Source organism: Monodelphis domestica, chromosome 8 (assembly GCF_027887165.1).
Source record: "Monodelphis domestica isolate mMonDom1 chromosome 8, mMonDom1.pri, whole genome shotgun sequence".
Lineage (NCBI taxonomy): Eukaryota > Metazoa > Chordata > Mammalia > Didelphimorphia > Didelphidae > Monodelphis > Monodelphis domestica.
The window spans coordinates 97975285-97999462 of NC_077234.1; the positions used below are offsets into that span (position 1 = coordinate 97975285).

The 24178-nt window shown below is 38.0% G+C and overlaps 1 protein-coding gene and 1 long non-coding RNA gene across 4 annotated transcripts in view; one reads left to right on the top strand and one right to left on the bottom strand.

Moving 5' to 3' along the window:
* Window positions 1-18395, bottom strand: part of LOC107649861 (uncharacterized) — a 75286-nt gene extending 56891 nt beyond the window's left edge. Inside the window, exon 1 of the long non-coding RNA XR_001624278.2 lies at window positions 18272-18395. This is a non-coding gene — a long non-coding RNA (uncharacterized LOC107649861). The remainder of the gene's footprint in view (window positions 1-18271) is intronic.
* Window positions 18396-18545: 150 nt separating this feature from the next.
* VWA8 (von Willebrand factor A domain containing 8) overlaps window positions 18546-24178 on the top strand; it is a 463626-nt gene continuing 457993 nt past the window's right edge. For all 3 annotated transcript variants that reach the window (XM_016425025.2, XM_007501527.3, XM_056807819.1), the window contains exon 1: window positions 18546-18755. In XM_016425025.2, the coding sequence (XP_016280511.2) occupies window positions 18584-18755 (172 nt within the window). In that variant the 5' untranslated portion in view covers window positions 18546-18583. The remainder of the gene's footprint in view (window positions 18756-24178) is intronic.

Below are 24178 nucleotides of genomic sequence, written 5' to 3' on the forward strand. Positions count from 1 at the left end.
ATAGACCCTGGGAATCCTCCTCCTGGACCTGGACCTGGATTAAAAGGTACGGCCCCCCTCAAAAGCCAGAACCCGACATCACTTGGACCTAAGGGGTAGGAGAACAGAGTCCAAGGCTCCGGGAAACCACAGCCCCACCCCCCTCAGAGAGCAGGGTCGTCTGAAACAACAGCAATCCTCAGGGCGGGCAAGACAGCCTCACGGGCTGGATCCTTCTATCAGAGTCTCAGTGAAAGTCACTGCCCTCAGAGCTCCGGGAAGCCGCGGCCCCCTCCCCCACAGAGAGCAGGGTCCTCTGAAACAACAGCAACCCTCAGGGCCAACAAAACAGCCTCATGGCCAGCTATTCTGAAGGCAACTTCCGGAAAGCAACCCGATCCAGTGGAGGGGGCACCTTAGCAGCAGGGAAACAGAGAGAACGGGGGAGAGTGTGGCCCCCTGGTCCGACCCTTCCATTCCAGTTCCAGTGAAAGTCATTGCCTGAAGGCATACTCAGTTTAACCCAGGGAAAGCTCATAGAACCGACAATCTGCCCAGGACCAAAGCCTCTGAACACCAGACAGAGATAATAAAAGCTAATCCTCCCCATTCAGAGATGGCAAACTCCACAGAAGCACAGAAGCCCCAAAATCCCAAGAAAAATAAGAAGAAAGGGGCAACTTTGGACACATTCTACGGAGCCAAAATACAAAATACAGAGGAGATAGAATACGACACACAAGAAAATGCTCCGAAACCTTCCAAAGGAAATGGAAACTCTCCACAAACCCATAAAGAATTTGAATCAGAAATGACCAAAAAGATGGAAGCCTTCTGGGAGGAAAAGTGGGAAATAATGCAAAAGAAATTCATGCATCTACAAAACTGGTGTGACCAAACTGAAAAGGAAAACCAGGCTTTAAAGGCCAGAATCAGGCAGCTGGAAGATAACAATCGTGTAAAAGAGCAAGAATTAATAAAGCAAAGCCAAAATACCAAGAAATTAGAAGAGAACATAAAATATCTCACCGACAAGGTGACAGATCTGGAAAATAGAGGGAGAAGAGATAATTTAAGAATAATTGGACTTCCAGAAAAGCCATAAATAAACACCAAACTCGACATCGTGATACAAGATATAATCAAAGAAAATTGCCCAGAGATTCTAGAACAAGGGGGCAATACAGCCACTGACAGAGCTCACATAACACCTTCTACACTAAATCCCCAAAAGACAACTCCCAGGAATGTAATTGCCAAATTCCAAAGCTCTCAAACAAAAGAAAAAATCATACAGGAAGCCAGAAAAAGATAATTTAGATATAAAGGAATGCCAATCAGGGTCACACAAGACCTTGCAAGTTCTACTCTGAATGATCGTAAGGCATGGAACATAATCTTCAGAAAGGCAAGAGAGCTGGGTCTTCAACCAAGAATCAGCTACCCAGCAAAACTGACTATATACTTCCAAGGGAAAGTATGGGCATTCAACAAAATAGAAGACTTCCAACTTTTTGCAAAGAAAAGACCAGAGCTCCGTGGAAAGTTTGATACCGAAAAACAAAGAGCAAGGAATACCTGAAAAGGTAAATATTAAGGAAAGGGGAAAAATGTTATCTTCTTCTTTTACTCAAACTCTCTTCTATAAGGACTACATTTATATCAATCTATGTATACTAACGTGGGGAAAATGTAATGTATAAATAGGGGGTAAAGAAAGACCAAATAGAATAATCTTTCTCACACAAAGATTCACATGGGAAAGGGAGGGGAAGAAAACTCCTATAAGAAGGAGAGGAAGAGAGGATTTTTTACTTAAACCTTAATCTCAAGGAAATCAACTCTGAGAGGGAAAAACATCCAGATCCATTGGGATCTTGAAGTCTATCTTACCCAACAAGGGTAGGGAGAAGGGAAAACCAAGGGGGGGGGGGAGAGGGAAAACAAAAAGGGAGGGAAAGAGAGGGGGAGGGGGAGGGAACAAAAAGGGAGAGACTAAAAAGGGAAACATCAAGGGAGAGGACAAGGGGGACTGATTCAAAGTAAATCACTGGACTAAAAGGTAGAGCCGAAGAAGAAAAGGTTAGAATTAGGGAAGGATATCAAAATGCCAGGGAGTCCACAAATGACAATCATAACTTTGAACGTGAATGGGATGAACTCACCCATAAAATGTAGACAAATAGCAGAACGGATTAGAATCCAAAACCCTACCATATGTTGTCTTCAAGAAACACACATGAGGCGGGTTGACACCCACAAGGTCAGAATTAAAGGATGGAGTAAGACCTTCTGGGCCTCAACTGACAGAAAGAAGGCAGGAGTGGTAATCATGATATCTGATAAAGCCAAAGCAAAAATAGACCTGATCAAAAGGGATAGGGAAGGTAATTATATTTTGTTAAAAGGGACTTTAGACAATGAGGAAATATCATTAATCAACATGTATGCACCAAATAATATAGCACCCAAATTTCTAATGGAGAAACTAGGAGAATTGAAGGAAGAAATAGACAGTAAAATCATATTAGTGGGAGACTTAAACCAACCATTATCAAATTTAGATAAATCAAATCAAAAAATAAATAAGAAAGAGGTAAAAGAAGTGAATGAAATCTTAGAAAAATTAGAATTAATAGACATATGGAGAAAAATAAATAGGGATAAAAAGGAATACACCTTCTTCTCAGCACCACATGGCACATTCACAAAAATTGACCATACATTAGGTCACAGAAACATAGCACACAAATGCAGAAAAGCAGAAATAATGAATGCAGCCTTCTCAGATCACAAGGCAATAAAAATAATGATCAGTAATGGTACATGGAAAACCAAATCTAAAACCAATTGGAAATTAAACAATATGATACTCCAAAACCGTTTAGTTAAAGAAGAAATCATAGAAACAATTAATAATTTCATTGAGGAAAATGACAATGGCGAGACATCCTTTCAAACCTTTTGGGATGCAGCCAAAGTGGTAATCAGAGGTAAATTCATATCCCTGAATGCTTATATTAACAAACTAGGGAGAGCAGAGATCAATCAATTGGAAATGCAAATGAAAAAAACTCGAAAGCGATCAAATTAAAACCCCCCCAGCAGAAAACCAAACTAGAAATCCTAAAAATTAAGGGAGAAATTAATAAAATCGAAAGTGATAGAACTATTGATTTAATAAATAAGACAAGAAGCTGGTACTTTGAAAAAACAAACAAAATAGACAAAGTACTGGTCAATCTAATTAAAAAAAGGAAGGAAGAAAAGCAAATTAACAGCATTAAAGATGAAAAGGGGGACAGCACCTCCAATGAAGAAGAAATTAAGGCAATCATTAGAAATTACTTTGCCCAATTATATGGCAATAAATACACCAATTTAGGAGATATGGATGAATATATACAAAAATACAAACTGCCTAGACTAACAGAAGAAGAAATAGAATTCTTAAATAATCCCATATCAGAAAATGAAATCCAACAGGCCATCAAAGAACTTCCTAAGAAAAAATCCCCAGGGCCTGATGGATTCACCAGTGAATTCTATCAAACATTCAGAGAACAGTTAATCCCAATATTATACAAACTATTTGACATAATAAGCAAAGAGGGAGTTCTACCAAACTCCTTTTATGACACAAACATGGTACTGATTCCAAAACCAGGCAGGTCAAAAACAGAGAAAGAAAATTATAGACCAATCTCCCTAATGGATATAGATGCAAAAATCTTAAATAGGATACTAGCAAAAAGACTCCAGCAAGTGATCAAAAGGGTCATCCACCATGATCAAGTAGGATTTATACCAGGGATGCAGGGCTGGTTCAACATTAGGAAAACCATCCACATAATTGACCACATCAACAAGCAAACCAGCAAGAACTACATGATTATCTCAATAGACACAGAAAAAGCATTTGATAAAATACAACACCCATTCCTCTTAAAAACACTAGAAAGCATAGGAATAGAAGGGTCATTCCTAAAAATAATAAACAGTATATATCTAAAACCATCAGCTAATATCATCTGCAATGGGGATAAACTAGATGCATTCCCAATAAGATCAGGAGTGAAACAAGGATGCCCATTATCACCTCTACTATTTGACATTGTACTAGAAACACTAGCAGTAGCAATTAGAGAAGAAAAAGAAATTGAAGGCATCAAAATAGGCAAGGAGGAGACCAAGTTATCATTCTTTGCAGATGACATGATGGTCTACTTAAAGAATCCTAGAGATTCAACCAAAAAGCTAATTGAACTAATCAACAACTTTAGCAAAGTTACAGGATACAAAATAAACCCACATAAATCATCAGCTTTTCTATATATATATCCAACACAGCTCAGCAGCAAGAACTAGAAAGAGAAATCCCATTCAAAATCACCTTAGACAAAATAAAATACCTAGGAATCTACCTCCCGAGACAAACACAGGAACTATATGAACACAACTACAAAACACTCTCCACACAACTAAAACTAGACTTGAGCAATTGGAAAAACATTAACTACTCATGGATAGGACGAGCCAATATAATAAAAATGACCATCCTACCCAAACTTATTTATCTATTTAGTGCCATACCCATGGAATTCCCAAAAAATTTCTTTACTGATTTAGAAAAAACCATAACAAAGTTCATTTGGAAGAACAAAAGATCAAGGATATCCAGGGAAATAATGAAAAAAAAAAACACATACGATGGGGGCCTTGCAATCCCTGACCTTAAACTATATTACAAAGCAGCAGTCATCAAAACAATTTGGTACTGGCTAAGAAACAGAAAGGAAGATCAGTGGAATAGACTGGGGAAAAGCGACCTCAGCAAGACAGTATATGATAAACCCAAAGATCCCAGCTTTTGGAACAAAAATCCACTATTCGATAAAAACTGTTGGGAAAATTGGAAGACAGTGTGGGAGAGACTAGGAATAGATCAACACCTCACACCCTACACCAAGATAAATTCAAAATGGATGAGTGACTTAAACATAAAGAAGGAAACCATAAGTAAATTGGGTAAACACAGAATAGTATACATGTCAGACCTTTGGGAGGGGAAAGGCTTTAAAACCAAGCAAGACATAGAAAGAATCACAAAATGTAAAATAATTTTGACTACATCAAACTAAAAAGCTTTTGTACAAACAAAACCAATGTAACTAAAATCAGAAGGGAAACAACAAATTGGGAAAAAATCTTCATAGAAACCTCTGACAAAGGTTTAATTACTCATATTTATAAAGAGCTAAATCAATTGTACAAAAAATCAAGCCATTCTCCAATTGATAAATGGGCAAGGGACATGGATAGGCAGTTCTCAGATAAAGAAATCAAAACTATTAACAAGCACATGAAGAAATGTTCTAAATCTCTTATAATCAGAGAGATGCAAATAAAAACAACTCTGAGGTATCACCTCACACCTAGCAGATTGGCTAACATAACAGCAAAGGAAAGTAATGAATGCTGGAGGGGATGTGGCAAAGTAAGGACATTAATTCACTGCTGGTGGAGTTGTGAACTGATCCAACCATTCTGGAGGGCAATTTGGAACTATGCCCAAAGGGCGACAAACAAATATCTACCCTTTGATCCAGCCATAGCACTGCTGGGTCTGTACCCCAAAGAGATAATGGACAAAAAGACTTGTGCAAAAATATTCATAACTGTGCTCTTTGTGGTGGCCAAAAACTGGAAAACGAGGGGATGCCAATCAATTGGGGAATGGCTAAGCAAATTGTGGTATATGTTGGTGATGGAATACTATTGTGCTGAAAGGAATAATAAAGTGGAGGAGTTCCATGGAGACTGGAACAACCTCCAGGAAGTGATGCAGAGCGAGAGGAGCAGAACCAGGAGAACATTGTACACAGAGACTAATACACTGTGGTATAATCGAACGTAATGGACTTCTCCATTAGTGGCGGTGTAATGTCCCTGAACAATTTGCAGGGATCTAGGAGAAAAAAACACTATTCATAAGCAAAGGATAAACTATGGGAGTGGAAACACCGAGGAAAAGCAACTGCCTGAATACAGCGGTTGAGGGGACATGACAGAGGAGAGACTCTAAATGAACACTCTAATGCAAATATTATCAACATAGCAATGGGTTCAAATCAAGAAAACACGTAATGCCCAGTGGATTTATGCGTCGGCTATGGGGGGTTGGGGGGAGGAAAAAGAAAATGATCTATGTCTTTAATGAATAATGCTTGGAAATGATCAAATAAAATATTAAAAAAATGCATTATTTTGGCCACATGAATTTAAAAAGCTTTTGTATAACAAAAATCAATAAGATCTGGAATCAGAAGAAAACTGTTGGCTGAGAAGTAACCTTTGCATTAAATTTTTCTAAAAGGGGCTGATGTTCATGATATATGGTGAATTAATACAAATAAAGCCAAGATCCATCACGAAATGAATAAGTGGTCCAGTGATCAGATGAACATACTCATAGTGGTCTTATGAACAATTCTCAAAAGAAGAATTGCAAACTATTAGCAGTCATGTGACTATTTTAGTCACTAATAATGAGAAATGCAGATTAAAATATATTCAGAGGTTTTAACAAGTAAATTGACAAAGATGACCAAAGATGGAAATAGTAAGTGTTGGAAAGGTGACAGGAAGAAAAGCTTCATTATTAGGAGAGCTACAAAATGATTCAATCAATTAGGAAAGCATTTGGAATCTGCTGGACTAAAATGTCCATACATTAAATGCAAACATCCCACTTCTAGGCATATACTCCAAGGAAATCAGAGAGAGAAAAAAATCACACACAAACACCTTAAAATACCCTTTGTAGTACTTTTTTGTTGTGGAAATTGGAAACAGTGTCTTTTGACTGGGGAATGGATAAATACATTATGGTATGTAAATATAATAGAATATTTTTGCATACAAGAACTGAAAAAATATGAAGAATTCAGAGAAATAGAAAAACTTTATGAATTGACATGGAATAAAGTAAGCAGAACCAGGAATATATCCATGATGGAAACAACAATGTAAAGGGTAAGAACAAAAAAGAAATAGAATGCTGTGTAATTAAAATGATGAAGCTTGTCTATATTAAGGGACATACTGTTAGGAATGGTTGATTTGATGGTTTTTAACTTTTTTTCTTCTGAAATTTTTTTAAATAAGGGAGATTCATTTGATATGGTAGATTGAAGGATCAATTCAGAAGAAAATGTGATATCAAAATTTTAAAAATAACACTTTTTTTAAATGGGCAATGGAAAGAACCTCTTAAGCAGAGGCATTGCCTATTTTCTATAATTAGTTTTTCTACTTGTTTTCTCCATAGCTCTCATCCGTTCATGACTGAACAACAGCAAAAACCTTACCTTCTGTCTTAGTCTCAGTTCTAAGACAAAATTGCAATAAGAGCCAGGCAGTTGAGGTTAATTGGCTTGCCCAGGGTCACAACAGGTAGGAAGTGTCTGCGGTAAGAACCTAGGTTCTCCCTAATCCACTTTAGTGACTCTTAAGGAATCTTCTTCAATTACCTTATTTTCTTATGCTTTACCACATTTGTGGGTTTCCTATCTTTTCAGTTTGTTTTCTCTATTGCCATCTAACTTTTCTGTTTTATGGCTTAACTCCAAAATGCAGCTTATACCCATTTCATCATTATTAATGTCTTCATTAAGGTTCTCTAATTAGGTTTTTGCTCCCAATGTTCAATGGAAATTTCATTCATGAAGGTCATCAATAAGCAATTTATTGAAATATTCTATTGCTTTTTCTCACTTTTTCCTTGGCATTTGATCCTGTTGAATGAATTAATGAATAAAACATTTATTAGATGCTTACTACAAACAAAGGCACTGCATTAAGCCTGAGTGTGCAAATAGAAGAGAGTCCTTCCTTCAAGGAACTCACATTCTAATGGGGGAGGGGGGGTAGCACATATGGAAGGTTTCAGTTTCAAATCAAATGAAAAGATCCCATGGTCCTTAGGCACAACAGCAAAGCAGATGGTGATGCTTCTTTTTAAAATATTCTTTCCACTGATAAAATCTTATCAATTTCTGATGTCAAACCATTTGACCACTAGTGTCAAAGTCTTCAATGGTCAGAAATTTCTTTTTCTGGATCATCAGTAGCTGTGTTTAAGAACTTTTAGGAGCAATTGCTAAGTTGCATTTCCAGAAAGCTCACTTCCCAGGATGACATCTGAGGTCACTGGGCTGAGAGTAATACTATTCCCAAGGCGCTTGGGTTAAAGATCCAAGATTGTCTATCAGCCATCAGGGTTTGAGGGGAAACAGTATCTTGTGTGATGGCAATGGTTTGACTCAAAATCTATGCCTACCTTTATAGCTTACCAGGATATACTGGCTTCTGTATCTTGGGCACATGGGTTCAGATCAATTATCAGACTATTGAGTGAGGTCTATCTAGTACCTCAGGAAAACAAAGTGGATAAGGAAATCATATAAGGACTGGGAGCCTTTACAGGCCACCTGTAGTATGTACCACTATTCAGGAAGGCACACTTAGTACATAGTATACCCTAAGGAGAACAAAAAAAGGAAGCAATTAGAGGAAAACAACAAGGTCAAGCATCCTCTATACCACCCAGTATGGTGAGACATATGGTTTCATCATTGTTGTTGAGACTTTTGATGGCCTTGATGAAAATATAGGCTACTGAGATAAATTTAACTGCAGAGTTGGAAGATACCATAGCCAAATATAAGAGAGAGATCAGGAAGGCAATAACATCTATGGCCAGATAGTATTTCTATATGCCAGATGTCTCCTGTCACCCCAGGATGTTGATGACTAAGCTTTTTATTCCAGGAAGCTTAAGCTGCCTATGGCTCCCAGGGACAAGAAAAGTGGGAAGGAGAAGGATGGTAGGCTCTTGACTGAATTGAATCCCAGGGGTCCCTTCCTCTCTATTTTCATTACATATCATACCTCTTCTGTAACTTCTTAAAGGACAGATCCATTAAGATTTATTCCAATATCACTTTAAATTCAACATTTCCAAACTGAACTTTCCTTCCTCTCCCACAATGAAACCACTCTCTTCCAAACACATAAGACACCAATTTAGGAGTCCTTTTCTTCATTCCTAGTCATTAGTCTCTCATTAATTCCTACTTTTTTCCTCTAAAAGAAATGTCTAGCATCCTTCATTCTCAGTACTACTACCCTACCCAGGTGTTTATCACCTAATCCCTAGACTATTTAAAGGGGAATTTGTCTCTGTAATTAGTTTTCTTGCTTGCAGCATTTTCCCTTTAATCCATCCTACACTGCCTAAAACACTGATTTTTATCAGGTCACCCATGCTCAACAACTCCTTATAGTTAACAGAGTGCAAGGAGCCTCAAGGGCTATCTCTGCTTGTGCCTGTATAAAATCAGATAGAATGGAATGGCTGAGGGAAAAAAAAATCACTAAACTTTGACCAAGCAAATACTAGGCCTATACTCCAAAGAGATCAAAGAAGGCGGAAAAGAACTCATTTAAAATATTTATAGCAGTTCTTTCTGTAGTGGCAAAAAAGCTTAAAACTTAAGGGAGTACCAATAATTATGGATTCAGATAATTATCTGAACAAATTATGATATATGAATATAATAGAATAAATCATTGTGTCACAAGGAATGATGAAAGGGATGGTTTCGGAGAAACCATGGAAGACAAGTATAAACTGATAAAGTGAAGTGAATAGAACCAGGAAAATAATTTATGGAATAATAATAATAGTGTATAAACAACATCAAAAAGCCTTAAGAGGGGGCAGCTGGGTAGCTCAGTGAATTGAGAGTCAGGCCTAGAGACAGGAAATCCTGGGTTCAAATCTGGCCTCAGACACTTCCCAGCTGTGTGACCCTGGGCAAGTCATTTAACTCCTATTGCCTAGCCCTTACCACTCTTCTGCTTTAGAACCAATACACAGTATTGATTCCAAGACAGAAGGTAAGGGCTTAAAAAAAAAAAGCCTTAAGAATTCTGATCAATGAAATGGTCATCCATGATGAAGTATAGTACTCATTTCCTGACAAAAAGGTGATAGATTCATGGTATAGAATGAAACTTTAAAAAAATGGAAAAAAATGGCCAATGTGGAAATTTATTTTGCTTGACTACATATCATTTTAGAGTTTTTTCTTTTTCAGTGGTGGAAGAAAAAGATTATTTTGTTCATTAAAAAGGGGTGCTTTTTGCTTTGTTTTTTTTTTGAGAAAATATCCAATATCCTCAAATTTTATAAGGAAATTCAACCCAAGAATGACAGAAAGATGTTAAGAATAAAATTCTGAAGATACAAAAAGACAGAATTCCAAAGAAAGAAGTCAAAAGGGAATTGTGGAGTGAGAAAAGATATTGATCGACAATCATATTTTTAAAAAGATATATATATATATATACATACATATGTATGAGTGTGTGTCTGTGTGTGTGGAGAGAGAGAGAGATGATGAAAACAAGGTTCAGGAATGGGAGATACTGTTGTAAGTGTGGCATTGAGTTATTCAGACTAGGGTCAGGAATCAATGAAAAAAAAACATTTCTTAAGCATTCACTATGTACTATGCACATTACTAGGTTCTGGAATGGGATGGTCCCTACTCTTAAGAAATTCCCATTTTAATAGAAGGAGATAATACACACACCCACAGAGACAATTCCTAGGTATTGTCTCCACAAGAATTATTGGAGGTAGTCTGGAGGGGGGTTGCTATTCCTAGGGGCTTGGAATCATATCTCTATGGCCTGCAGTTGGTCAGGATTCAGGTTGGTAGCAGATATTATAGGCACTACCTCCATAGGGGTTGCTCCCTTGCAGGATAGCTTCATGTACCTTTTAACTTTAAGTTTATGGTCCTCTAATTTAGTGTCCTGGTCTACAGAGTGACAGAAAGACAGATAAATTCATGTCTTTAAGCCAAGTGGCACAGTAGAGAGAATACTGGGATTTAAACTTAAGAAGACTTGAGTTCCAATCCTACCTCAGACACTTACTAGTTATTCGATGCTGAGTAAGTCACATCTGCTTGACTCAGTTTTCCTCATCTGTACAATGGTGCAAATAACAATTCCTTCCTCCAAGGGTGGTTTTGAGAATAAAATGAGATACTATATTTAAAGCATTTTGAAGACCTTAATGTATTATATACATATCATCTATTATTACTGAGCATCAAAGGATATAGTAACTGTTTTCAAGTAGTTTCTCCTATAAGTCAGGTTCTGAACTTCAGCTCTTACCTTGCAATAGTGCTAAAGTTCAGTAATTTAATAAAAATTTCAGTGAAATTTTAAAAAATGAGTTTTTATTGAAATCTTCTATTTCTCACAATCCTCATAGATATTCCCAGTATTTTTCCTCCCCACTTTCCTCCCAGAGAGCCATCTCATGTAACAAGTAGTATATTTTAAAGAGGAAAAAAAAACATCAGCACAACTGATCAATACATTGAAAATATCCAAAAATATGTGTAATGTGTAACACTTGTGGACCTCTAATCTTCAGGAAGGGGCAGGTTAGGGGTATCTTCTCATATTTCTTCATTCAAGTCATACTTGATCATTATAATTTTGTTATATACCATTTGAATCTTTTAGCATGTGGCTGTTTTTTTTTACATTGTTAATTGTATACATTGTATACATATACATTATTATATATGTTACACTGAGAAAAAATACATTGTTGCAATTATTATGTATGTCATTTTCTTGGTTTTGCTTACTATATTCTACATCAGTTCATGTAGATTTTCCCACACTTCTCTGTATTCATCACATCATTTCTTACAACTCAGTAATATTTCAATCCATTCATGTACCAATGTATCTAGCCATTCCCCAATCAATGAGCATCTATTGTTTCTAAATGTTGCTACATTTTGGTGCATGTGGGAACTTTCTTCTTACTGTTTGCTTCCTTAAGCATAGTAATGCCTAGTAATAGAGCCTCTAGTTCAAAGATTATGGACATGTTAGTTACTTTATTTACATAATCCTAAATTGCTTTGCCAAACGGTTTTATCATTTTATATTCTCACCAACAATGTATTAGGGTGCTTATCTTTTCACAACCACTTCCAACAGTGACTATTGTATTTTTTGTCTTCTTTGCCAATTTTATGGGGTATGCGATGAAACTTCAGCATTGTTTTAATTTGCATTTCTCTTATTAGTTATTTAGAACACTCTCATGGTTTGTGAATACTTTGCAATTCATCTGAGAACTATTTGTTCATATCCTTTGTGAAAGTGAATGTTAAGGACAATTAAAGAGGGATATTGTTTGTTTCCAGATCACTGTGAGAAGATGGAACCACTAATCTCTTATTTTGCTTAAGTTTTCTTTGTTGATTAGAAAATTTTCCTCAGATTATAAAGGACATGAAAAAAGTGGTAAATAGGGAATTGAAGCCCAAGATAAGTAAGAGACTACTTACTTGCCCTTGCTGAGGTCAAGTCTCTGGACCTGGGGGCACTGAAAGAACTGGTGAGTGTGTCAGTATCTCTGTGGACAGAGAGGCCTTACATTTGGAAGGGATGAAAAGTGTCTCAATGTCAGAGAAAGAGAAAGAGTAGTTTTCAAATTAACAAAACAGGGAAGTTTGGCTTTTAATTCCAGCAAAAATCTAGAACATGATTTTAAGGGTGAAGTTAATAAGGAGAGGTATAGGTGATATAGTGGAAGAGTATTAGACCTAAAAGTCAGAAGACCTAGGGTTGAGTCCTATTTTTGACACTTACTATGTGATGGCACAAGTCATGACTTTGTAGAGTTTAATTTCCTCATTTGTAAAATAAGGATAATAATACTTTTACTACTTATATCAGAATTACTATGAAGAATGTCTCTATATTAAAACCCTAGATAAATGTTAATTTTTATATTGAAAAAGCAATGATGATTGTTACATTTAATCAAGAATTCCATACTAATTTAATTTCTTTTATGGGAATGCAATTCATAAAACATATAAGATATATCAAATGTATAAAACATTTCACATATCTTATAGAGAGAACATCAGTCACTTAGGATAAAATGAACTTTTTTGTTTGGCTTTTAAAGCCTTTCAAAATTAGACTTCAATTCTTTCTAGCTTTGTGGTAAAAGCAACATCCTAAGCTTCTGCCCCACACAGGCTAGGATAATTTTTCCTTAAAGGATATTGACACTATCCTCTAGTTTTAATTGGATCTCAGGCTAACATCCAGTCCACTGACATAATTTCCTGCTTGGCTGAGAATAAAAATAGCCAAGACATTTAGGGCTCTAGCTCCTCCCTCAGGCTTCTGACCCCAGACTAATACCAGCAAAAGAAAACTTCATCCAGTTAAATTAAGGTTATATTTTCAATGAACATCCTTTCCCTGCTCTAAATGTCATTCTCTTGCTAGGACAAATTAATATTTTTTTGTTTGACAAGACCACTAGATTCTTATTTCATTACGATCTCAAATAATGTGGTACTAGTCTGGTCTCAGCCAAGTCTGACTTACTTCCAGAATCATTATACATATGGTATTCCTGTTCACTCACTCACTCTATAGGTCAGGAATACTAGGTTTCTCTCTATTCCTTAATGTGACATCCATGTCCAATTTCTCTATATTTTAGGCCAGTCATAAAGCAGGTTTAAGGTTTAAAATGCAGAAAGTTCTTGAGCATAAAACACGATTAAAAGCCAACTTTATTAATACTAGTTTAAAAAAAATAGATTCCAAAGTTTAAAAGACAGGACATGGTTTCATTTTCATTTTATTCATCACAGCAAAGTATTGTCTAGATCAGGGTGGTCTTTCACGGGAGAGCAAAAGTAGCATAATGAGCCTTCAAACTAGGTTTCCCCCAAGTCTAAGCTTTTTAATGCTTCAAAAAACAGTCCATCTCTCCTCCCCTCCATCTCTCTTTCTTTAAGGGCCAACCTACTTTCCCAATAGGTAGAGTAATCACCCAATATGAAGTGCTGGATGAGGCTATAAAGAGAAAGAAAACAAGGGAGTAGGCAATAATCATTCCTCCTCAATACTGACCCCATTTACTCTCCATATAAAACTAATGCAGATTCTACCACACCATGTCTTTGCATTTGCCATCCCTCATCTCTGGAATGAGCTCTCTTCCCTTAACCAACCACTTTATGGAATTCCCTTCCTTCATTTAAGATACAACTCATGTACAGCTAATCTTCCAACTGCTAATGACTGCCTTACATTCTGAAACTATCTTGCATTTATTGTGTATTTATTCTGTCTGTACTTACATGTGTATCTGTTCTCCCCCCCAGTAGTTTGAAAGATTCCCAATAGCAGGAACAATTTCCCTTTGGTATTTGTATCCTCTGGGCCTAACACAGTGGATTTAATAAATGCTTGTTGGTTAATTATCTAGGCTTATGCAACTGAAACAATTGCTGTCCTCAATAATAAGAAAATCTAGATGCCAACCAGGAAGTAGTATAGTTAGGAGGATTTAGAACTAGTTGAATGAGTAACTTTTAATGGTTCAATGTTAACAGTGAGGGGATTCCTTGGTGGATATTTTGATGCACATTACATTTTTTTTATTAATGACTTGAATAAAAGCAGAGATGCCATATTTATCAGAGTTCAGATGATACAAAGCCAGGATGGATAACCAATACAGTAGATGAGATCCAACAGTGGATGGGATCCAAAAAGAGCTCTGTTGGCCAGAAGGGAAATTTCAATCTAGATGGACAACATTACAGCATCATGAAAAGGCCAGATGTGGTATCAGGAAAGACTTTGCTCAAATTATGCTTCTTCAAGGTTACTATTTTACTATTGTATAATCCCAAGTCAAACCATGTATTTTCACTTAGTTTCAAAGTCATCATCCATGAAATAGGAATAATACTTATTTTACTTACTTCACAGACTTAAAGTAAGGATTAAATGAGATTAAATGTATAAAAGGCTTTGTGGGCCTCAGTTTTAAATAAATGTCAATTATGATTCTAGGGAAGTCACATGCCATAGTTGGTAGAGCTCTCAGTTCGGAGTGAGGAGGGCTTGGGTTTATATCCCACCTTTGACACTTACTAGCTGTGTGACCAGGAGCAAATCAATTTACTTTCTGGTACAGTTTCCTCATCTGTAAAATGAGGATAATAAATGTGCCTCGCAGGATTTTTGTGAGGCTCAAAATGAATTTGCAACCTTTAAAGGGTTCTATAAATGTCAACTAAAATAACACTACTTTAATACTTGTCATTCAAGCCACCTATTTTAATGCCTCATCATAATGGGGAAGTTTATGGGTTTATCAAAGGCAATACCAGCAGATTACAAACTGGAAAGGCTTTGCATATAGCCTTGTCAACATTGTCCACTATCTAAGGACAAACCTCATTAAGTGATAATTCCACCATCTATCCTGACCAGAACCTACCTACAGTACTGCATTCATTTCTGGGAATCACAGTTTAGGTAGGGCATTGGAAACATGGAGGGCAGACACAATGATGAAGGGTCTTGAGACAATTTCATAGAACTAGAAGTGTTTAACTTGGAGAAGATGTAGAGCATTACCTTTTCTTGAGACTCTTTCTAGTCTTTCCAGCTGTAGCTTTATTTATTTATATGGGTACCTTTTATCTGCTTTGTATTTATAGATATAACTATGCTACATATACATCTTTGTATGTGTTATATATACCTGCACATTGTCCCTTAATTTAGAATGTGAACTTCTTGAAGGCAAGGGCTTTTGATTTTTATTTTTGCATCCCCAGAACCTGGGACAGTGCCTGGCAATATAGAAGGTGTGTAACAGGTGCTTTTGGATTGACACATTCCAGTTTGCCCTTCTTGCTGTTCCTATATACAACATTCCAACTCCTATTTCTGTGCTTTTGGATAGGCTGCCTTTTTAGGATGAGCTCAAGTGCTGCCTCTTACATAAAGATCAATCCTGAAAACTATTTAGTATATATTTTGTATTTACTTGTTTTTCTGTTTTCTCCCCTTGAAATGAAATGTAAGCTCCTTGAAGACAAGTTTTTGTCTTTGTCTCCCTGGGGCCTAGCACCAGGTAGGTGCTTAATGTGAATTGTATGATCTGAAACCTTTGGGCTAGAATTTAAGACTGGGTAGTGTAATTTGCCTTTTGTACATCTCCAACATTATGCCTTCTTCCCTTCAAGAATCCCAGAGATAAAAGATTCTCTCATTGCTCAAAGCTTTTGTTCAAATTGTATTATCAACTATTCCAATCTAGAATTGGCCTTCCCCTGAAACTTATTTATATTCTTTACAGTATATTTAAAGTGCTATTTCCACCATAAGTTCTTTGACTACTCTAATTCCTTGATTCCTTCCTTTCTCATCCTGTTTTCTGAACTATTATACCTATTATCTGTATTCTTTTTTTGAACTTTTTAATTTGTTTTATGTTGAGCCTGAACTAATGTATATGCTAGCAGAAACTTAATAAATATTTGAATGAGTCTCTGACAGTTCCTTCTTTTTCCACCATTGGCATATATCACATAAGATTTGGAGGTGCTTTTTGAAAATGCTGAAAATCTGCTTATTTTGCTATTATCTAGACATAATGTGGCTGTTTCTGAAATGTTCTTGAGTGAGGGCTTTGTTTTGAGATGTTACCAAAATTAAGATATTGTTCAGTTATAATTCCTGATTCTTAGACATAATTGTGATAACACTAATACAAAGTGTTCCAAAAGTCTTAATGGACCTCCAAATTTTAATAGCTTAAAAATGCACTAAGACTTTTAGGATACCATTCAAGTATAGATATACATACATACATGCATACATACCTCTATATCTTTCTATCCTCTCATTAGCAATATCAATTACAATCCATTCATTTCTTCTAATCCTGTGGCACTCACTTTCGGCATTCTATAAATTTCCCTTAGAGTTTCCCCCTCTTATGTTGGGGGCATTTTTTCAGATCTCTTGGTATTGTGTGCATACCATTGGAGCACTTGGATCTGTCCTCACTACATTTCTTTGCTATCTTTTATCCTATTTCTATCATTTTCCAATAGTATTTAGCTTTCTCATACCCACAAGGTACCTCTCTATCATTCTTTGGATCATCTACAACTTTAATACTTTGAATACTCTGGTATTCTCCCTCTTATCTGGTTGAGACAAGCCTTTGTTCAGGGTGATGATTAGGGTCATGAAAGTCACTTGCAATTTTCCTAAAATAATCCAGTTGATAACCACCTGACTCAATTTTGGGTATAATTCATTGTTCCATGCATATAGCTGTCCAAGGCATATATACTGATAGACCAGCAAAAGGATTGATGAGACCTCCCTTCAACCAGTCAAGTAATCTGGGCAATAGAAATCCTCTTACCCTGGGGAAATTACAAAGTAGATAGTATTTTTTTTAAAAGGCATCTCAAAGGTCAATAATTAAACAATGAAAGTCATTTTGTACCAAAATTGTACCAAAAAATGAAGAGTGGGGTTTACAATAAGTAAATATAGTGTAATAATAATAATAATAATTAGGATTTATGTACAGCTTTAAAGTTTGCAAATCACTTTTACAAATAGGTAATCCAAAAGTCTTGGTTCTGTTGTATGCTACTTGAGTGTACTACTTAAAATGGAACTAAGGCTTTCCCTTATGATCCTCACAGCCAGCCTGGGATATAGGCATTTTTATTCTCTTCATTTTACAGATGAGGAAACTGAGGCTAATATTGGTTAAATGACTCCACCAGAGTCTGACTTCAAGTGTCTGGTTAACAATACTATTGTGACCTTGTGTTCTTTTCTTTCAAAACAGCAAACTCAAGTGCCTCTTCCAATATCATCTAGAGGGTCACCAGGAAAAACATTTTCTAAGAGTTGGTAGTTCCACAGGACTTCGGGGGAATGAGAGACTTAAGTTCCTTTCGCTGTTGACACCCTACTACATCACAGCGCGACCTTGACCTCATGGGGCTGGAGAGTGTCTGGATCCGCTCCCCAGCAGGGGTGCTATTTGGGGAGGTGAAGGCCTGGGATGCGCTGAGTGACGCCACCCGAGGGCCGTGGGAGCCAAGGGAGTGGACAAAGGGCAAAGCCGGGAGCTGGGCCCCGAGCCAAGTGGGCGCCGCTGGGAAAGGGCCATGATGATCGGCAGGGAACTCCCGGCTGGGGAGGGCCTTAGAGGCCGGGCCAGCTCAGGTGACTGTGGCGGGAGGCGGGGTTGGACCCGCCCCTCCCCCTGACCCTGTCTCAGAACCGTCCCAAGGCCTTTGCTCCGGCCCCTAGCGGGTACCTGGTGTGCCCGTGCTTTCCCCTCGAAGGTTCTTGTCCCACCAGAGCTGGAGCTGCAGGCAGCCCACGCCCGCCAGAGTCCGCGGAGACTTGAAGGGAAGGGAAGGAATTTCCCTACGGACGTGGTGCGGCATTGTTTCCGGTCCCCCTGAGCCGGCTTCGCCGCACGCTCTGCCGGCAAGCTCCCCTGAGCCGCGACCTCTCTTCCGGCCTCGCGGCCTCTCCGCTTGCCGCCCCCTCCCCCGTCCGCCCGCTCTTGGGCCAGGGGCGTGCGCCGCCGCCGCCGAGGCCGCGGCCGGCCTGGCTGGGCACCATGCAGTCTCGGCTCTTGCTCCTCAGCACGTCCGGTGCGACCGGAGGCTCAGGCAGCGGCGGAGGCAGTTCGGCCGCGCGGAGAGTGAGACTCATTCTGCGGCAGGTGGTGCGGGGCCGTCCGGGCGCCGAGGGGCTCAGGCTCAGGCACACCGGGGCGGGGGTCGACGCAGGTAACTGGCTGCCGCCCACCCCACTCCCTGCAGCGCCGTCGCCGCCTCCGGGGCTGCTCTCCCTCCCCCTTCTCACTCATCCCCGGGACTCCCTAGGTCTGAAATCCAAATGCCGGCCCTTCCCAGTGGCCATAACCTAGTCACTTCACCTCCTCTGGCCTCTGAAGTGAAAGGATCAGATTTATCTCTGTAACTTTAGTTCTATTGTGAGCAACAAGGTCAATAGGTGGGAATGCAGGCCCCAGTTCAGTCACAGTGACCTTGACCTAGGCCCTTCTCCTTCTGTAACCTCTGTAAAATGAGGAGATAAAACTTAATCTCTGAAGTTCCTTCCTGTTCAAACATTTTCTGCTTTTACTGAGAGTAAGAAAGTCAGGAGTTATGGATTAATGCCCTAGGGTTGACACAGTAACTTTAACCTAGTTACTTCTTTTCTGGCCTTTGAAAAATAAACAGCTTGGACTTGATCCCTGAGGACCCATTCAGCTCTAGAATTTGGTGGTGTCCTGCTTTCCTGCACTCTTATCAATTCCTTTACAGTCTCAACTCCATCTCATAATTGCTGACGATTATTCTGCAACCTTGCATTCTGACCCTTAAAACCTTGGGGTAGTTGCCAACAAAACAGTGGTTGTTCTGGATTTTCTCCTTAGCCCTGCTTGCTCTCAAAATGTAGGAAGCTCCAACTGGGAAATAGTGATATGATCAAATTAGTTCCATATATGAAAGCCCTGGACATATTAATAATAATAAAGCATAGTAATACTTGAGTGCTACAAGTATCTTTCTTTTCAAATGTATGGATACTGTGTCCACTTAGACTAATTATAATCGTTCTATGATTTAGAAGATGATTTTTGAGAGTTGCTTTGGCTAACCTGAAGATAAGGTCTGAACTAAGGTGCCTTAGGTAAGAGAGCAAACCACCAGTCTCTTAAGTCAATTAATGCTTTTGGACTAGAGATTGTGTGTTGTTGCAGTAGGCTTTGAGAAGCTAGGGTTCACTACTTTGCCATATCTTCTGAGGAAGACTTTAATAGGGGCATATTAATGACTAACATTTGCTGTATGATTATATTATATCACTTAATCCCCCCAATGCCATAAATTACACATAATTTAAGCCTTATAGCAATCCTAAGAAAATAGTACCTATATTTAATAGATGAGGAAATGGTCATAGAATGGTTAAATTATTTTTGAAAATTGCAATTAAATTGATGGTAGACCCAGGCTGTAATCCAGGCCTTCTGACTCTTTCCAAATACAGAAAAAAAATAATTTCATGATGACTAGTATATTTAAAATATAATGGTCAGACTAGGCCATAAGTAGTGAGGCATAGCTAGATAAGTAAAGTTTAATGTAGAGATGTAAATCTTGAAATCTCTCAGACTTGTGAATGTTAAAAATTTCCCCATCAGGGAATTCTTAATTGGAACAAATTCCCTACTGAGAAACATTCCCCATTTTGATGTGAGAACTCGCCAGGATCAGAAATGGGAGGACCTCTACTCCAACTGTACTTAAGACTGCTTTAGGAGAGAAAACTCCTTGCTAAACAATGAAAGTACTTGGACCCATGCTTATAATAAGGCAAGGAGTTCTTTGAGCTATGCCTGTTTTTTACAATTGATACAATGAGATGCTAGGTACCTAAAAGGGTCGGGCAAGTTTTCTCTTGATGAGATTAGTTGACTCAGCTGTATTTTCTCTAGTTCAGACTTACTGAGGAGATTGGTCAACTTAGCAGGAATTTAGATGGGCAGTCCTTTGGAAAGCGTCTACAGTGATTGGTAGATGTAGGGACTTAGGGGAGGTGACATGGGAGAAAAACCCCTATATAAGAAAAAGCAGAATCTCTTGAGAGATATCCTTTTGGAGAATCCTTTTGGAGGATCTCTGATGAGGACCGCTTGGGAAGAATCTCTTGAGAGAAGCTCTGGAGAAGGGAAGCTCTTGGAGGACAATCTCTAAGGAGGTCTCGCTGGAGCTCCTCTAAGGGGACTATGTCCCTCTGTAGGCTCTGGAGAGAGGCCTTTTGGAATAGTCTCTGGCTGGAAGGCTCTCTAGTGAAGTCAGCTGAGATGGAGCTGGCCTGGTGTCACTAGAATCCTTGTTTAGGCAGACCTTGTGGTGAGTGTTAAAAGACTGACTGACTGATTCTCTCTTAAGACTCAGGTCTAGGCCATATTGGCTTGAGGCCCTTCATAATTATTCCTTTCCTACTCTTTCTCTCTTTCTCTAATTCCGCATTATATTATTAATTAAAAATCTCTATAAAACCCAGTTGACTTGGGTATTTGAATAATTGGGAATATTTCCCTGGCGACCACCTTATATTTGATTTAAAACCAAGACACTGTAGTGAAACATATTTTCTGCAGTCAAATTTACTCACCCTCTCTTATATCTATCACAATTTATATCTTCCACCATTTTAACTCACTACAGTTTAAGACCTCAACCATTTTAACTCTTAACAGAGAGGAGTATCACTCAACAGTACAGCTAAGCACCTGTGCCTGGAAAGCTCTGCTCAAATGAAGAAGTAATTGTAAGCACAATAGACAACATTGTCAGAGATATTCTGAGCTGTCTGAATTATGTGGAAGAAATGTCGCTTATTAGAACCAATAAGAAAAAATTCATTGCCTTCAATAGAACCAATAGGGAAGCATAAAAATAGAAATAAATCTATTTTGAAAGGAAAATATGTTTTCAGATACACATGTGGAGCACATTTTGGCATATGGAGATCATATTAGTCTGTAAACTGAGTGACAGGAAAGGTGATACTGGAACCTAGTTCCCATAGAGAGCTAGTATCAGTCTAAAAGGAAATGTGTTGTTTCTAAAGCACAGTGATCTATTAAACTGAGTATACTAAGGAGAAGGTCAAAGTATATAGCCAAGCCAAATTGAATCCTTTCTTATATCATATTCCATTTTCAGGTCAAGTTAAACATTTATTTAGCACTTGCTATGTGCTCAGCCCTGGGGATGGCAAAAAACAGTCCATTTTTTTCAAGGAGCTCACAGTCTAATGGGGGCGGCAACACGCAATTATGTACAGAAAAAATATAGACAGATTAAATTAGAGATAATCTCAGAGGGAAGGAGCTAGCATTAGGTGTGATCAGGAAAGGGATTTTTGTAGGTGAGATTTTAGTTGAGACATTAAAGAAGCAGAGAAGTCAGGATGTGGAGATGAGGGAGATAATTCCTGGTACAGGAGAAAACCACCTGTGAAAATGCAGTATTTGGGAGATGGAATGTCTTCTTATAAGAACAGCAAGGAGTCAGTGTCACTTGATTGTAGAGGGTAGTAAAGATTAAGAAGATTGGAAAGATTGGGATTGGCCAACTTCTGAAGGGCTTTTTAAAGCCAAATGGGGGGAATTAGGTTGCACAGTGACAGTGACGTTCAAAACTGGCCTCAGACACTTGTTAGCTAGATGACTCAGCTCGAGTCACTTAACCCTATTTCCCTAAAAAGAAGTTTGGGGGGCAGCTAGATAGCATAGAGGACAGATCATCGGGCTGGAATCAGAAGGATCTGAGTTCAAATTTGGCCTCAGACACTTCCTAACTATGTGACCATGGGCAAGTTATTTGCCTACCCCTGTCCTTCTGTCTTAAGAGTTGTTACTAAGACTGAAAGTAAAGGTTTTTGTTTTTGTTAAGCCAAACAGAAGATTTTATATTTGATCCTGGAGATAGAAGGGAATCCTTGAAGTTTATTGGAACGGTGGAGATGGAGATGGTGACATAGTCAGACCTGCACTTTCTTTTCTTTTCTTTGAAAAGCCTACCCACCTATATTCCCCTTCTTTCCCAAATATTTTTCTTGAGAAAATGCTTAAAATTAATTTAAACTACCATCTGACCTTCATTCTATACCAACAGTCTCACTCTGATCCTTTGTGGATGCCAAAGATGATCCTGCACCTAGTGTAGCAGTTCTGCCTGCACTCTATCAAGCTGACAAGGTTTTGAGTCTGACTGTGAATACCCTGTATGTTGTGTGTGTGTGTGTGCTGAATACTATGTAAGTTCAGAGAGGTTAATCACCAGGTTGACTATAAGGTGTTAATGACTTTTTTCAGCCCTAGAACCTTAAAAACCATCTTCTAAGGCAGAGAAATTGTAAGTTGTTTTGGTGTAAGGAGTATCTATTTTGATGAAAATGTGGCTCTTAATAGAACTTCATGTCATACCTGAAATTATTTGCTTCTTGAGTTTTCATAGTGCTAGTTTAATAACATTTATTAAATGCCACAGAGAACTAAGTGCTAAAGGAAATACAAAAGTGAGGTAAGACTTTCCATATGTCATGGGGTTTACCATTGAGTAGAGGAATAGCACATAATTCAAGGTAACTATAATGCAAACACTGCATCATAAGTGTGTTAGAAGATTCATTGGGCTTTCTGAGGACAAAGAGTAGATCATTTTGAGTGGAATGTAGAATGCAAGGAGAGTGGTGATGTGAGACACAAAACTGGAAAATTAGGGTGATACCAGATTATGAAATGTCCTGAGTGTTAGTTAACAGATTCTGAAGTATCCATAAGGAAATAGGGAGCCACTGAATAACAGTAGTAATAACATTAATAATGAAAACTGGCATTTATATATTTAAGGCTTGCAAAGTGCTTTGCATCTGTTATCTGATCCTCAAAACTAGCCTGTGAGGTAAGTGCCATCATTCACTTACCATTGAGGAAACTGATACTCCAGAGAGTTAAGTATTTTGCTCTTAACCACATAGATAGTAAGGATCAGGGGTTGAGTGGGAAGTCATGCAAGGCATGTGTACTAGAATGGTGACAGTGGGAATGGAGAAGAATAATTAGATGTGGAGATGTGAAAGTAGAATAGATGGAACTTGGTCATTTCTATGGGAGGTGAGGAAAATGGAAGAATTAAAATTAATCCTATAGATGTCATATAAGTGTTTGAAAGTCATATAAGTGGTTGAAAGATGATAGATACTCTTGGACAGAAATAGTAAGATTGGAAGGAAGAGCAGCTTTAGGAGGAAAATTCTAAATTATATATTAGACAGATTGAGTTTGAGAGACTGGTGGGACTTCTAGGAAGAGATGGGGAGGGACCATTTGGGACAGGCCTACCAAGTTACTTCTCTGCTCAGTAAACTCCAGTTGCTCCTTGTTACCTCTAGGATCAGGTATATATAGTGTTTGGCATTAAAAAAACAATTATATATATATATATATATATATATATATATATATATATAAAACATAAAAAAAAACCAAACAGTCCATATATGTATGTAGCTGATCCTCAAGAGTTCCATATTCAAAAATAAAGCTCATTTTCATCATAGTTGTTATGCAATCCTAAAACATCAGGGATTATCTTACTTTGCATTTTTTCACTTTTGGGGTTCTTCA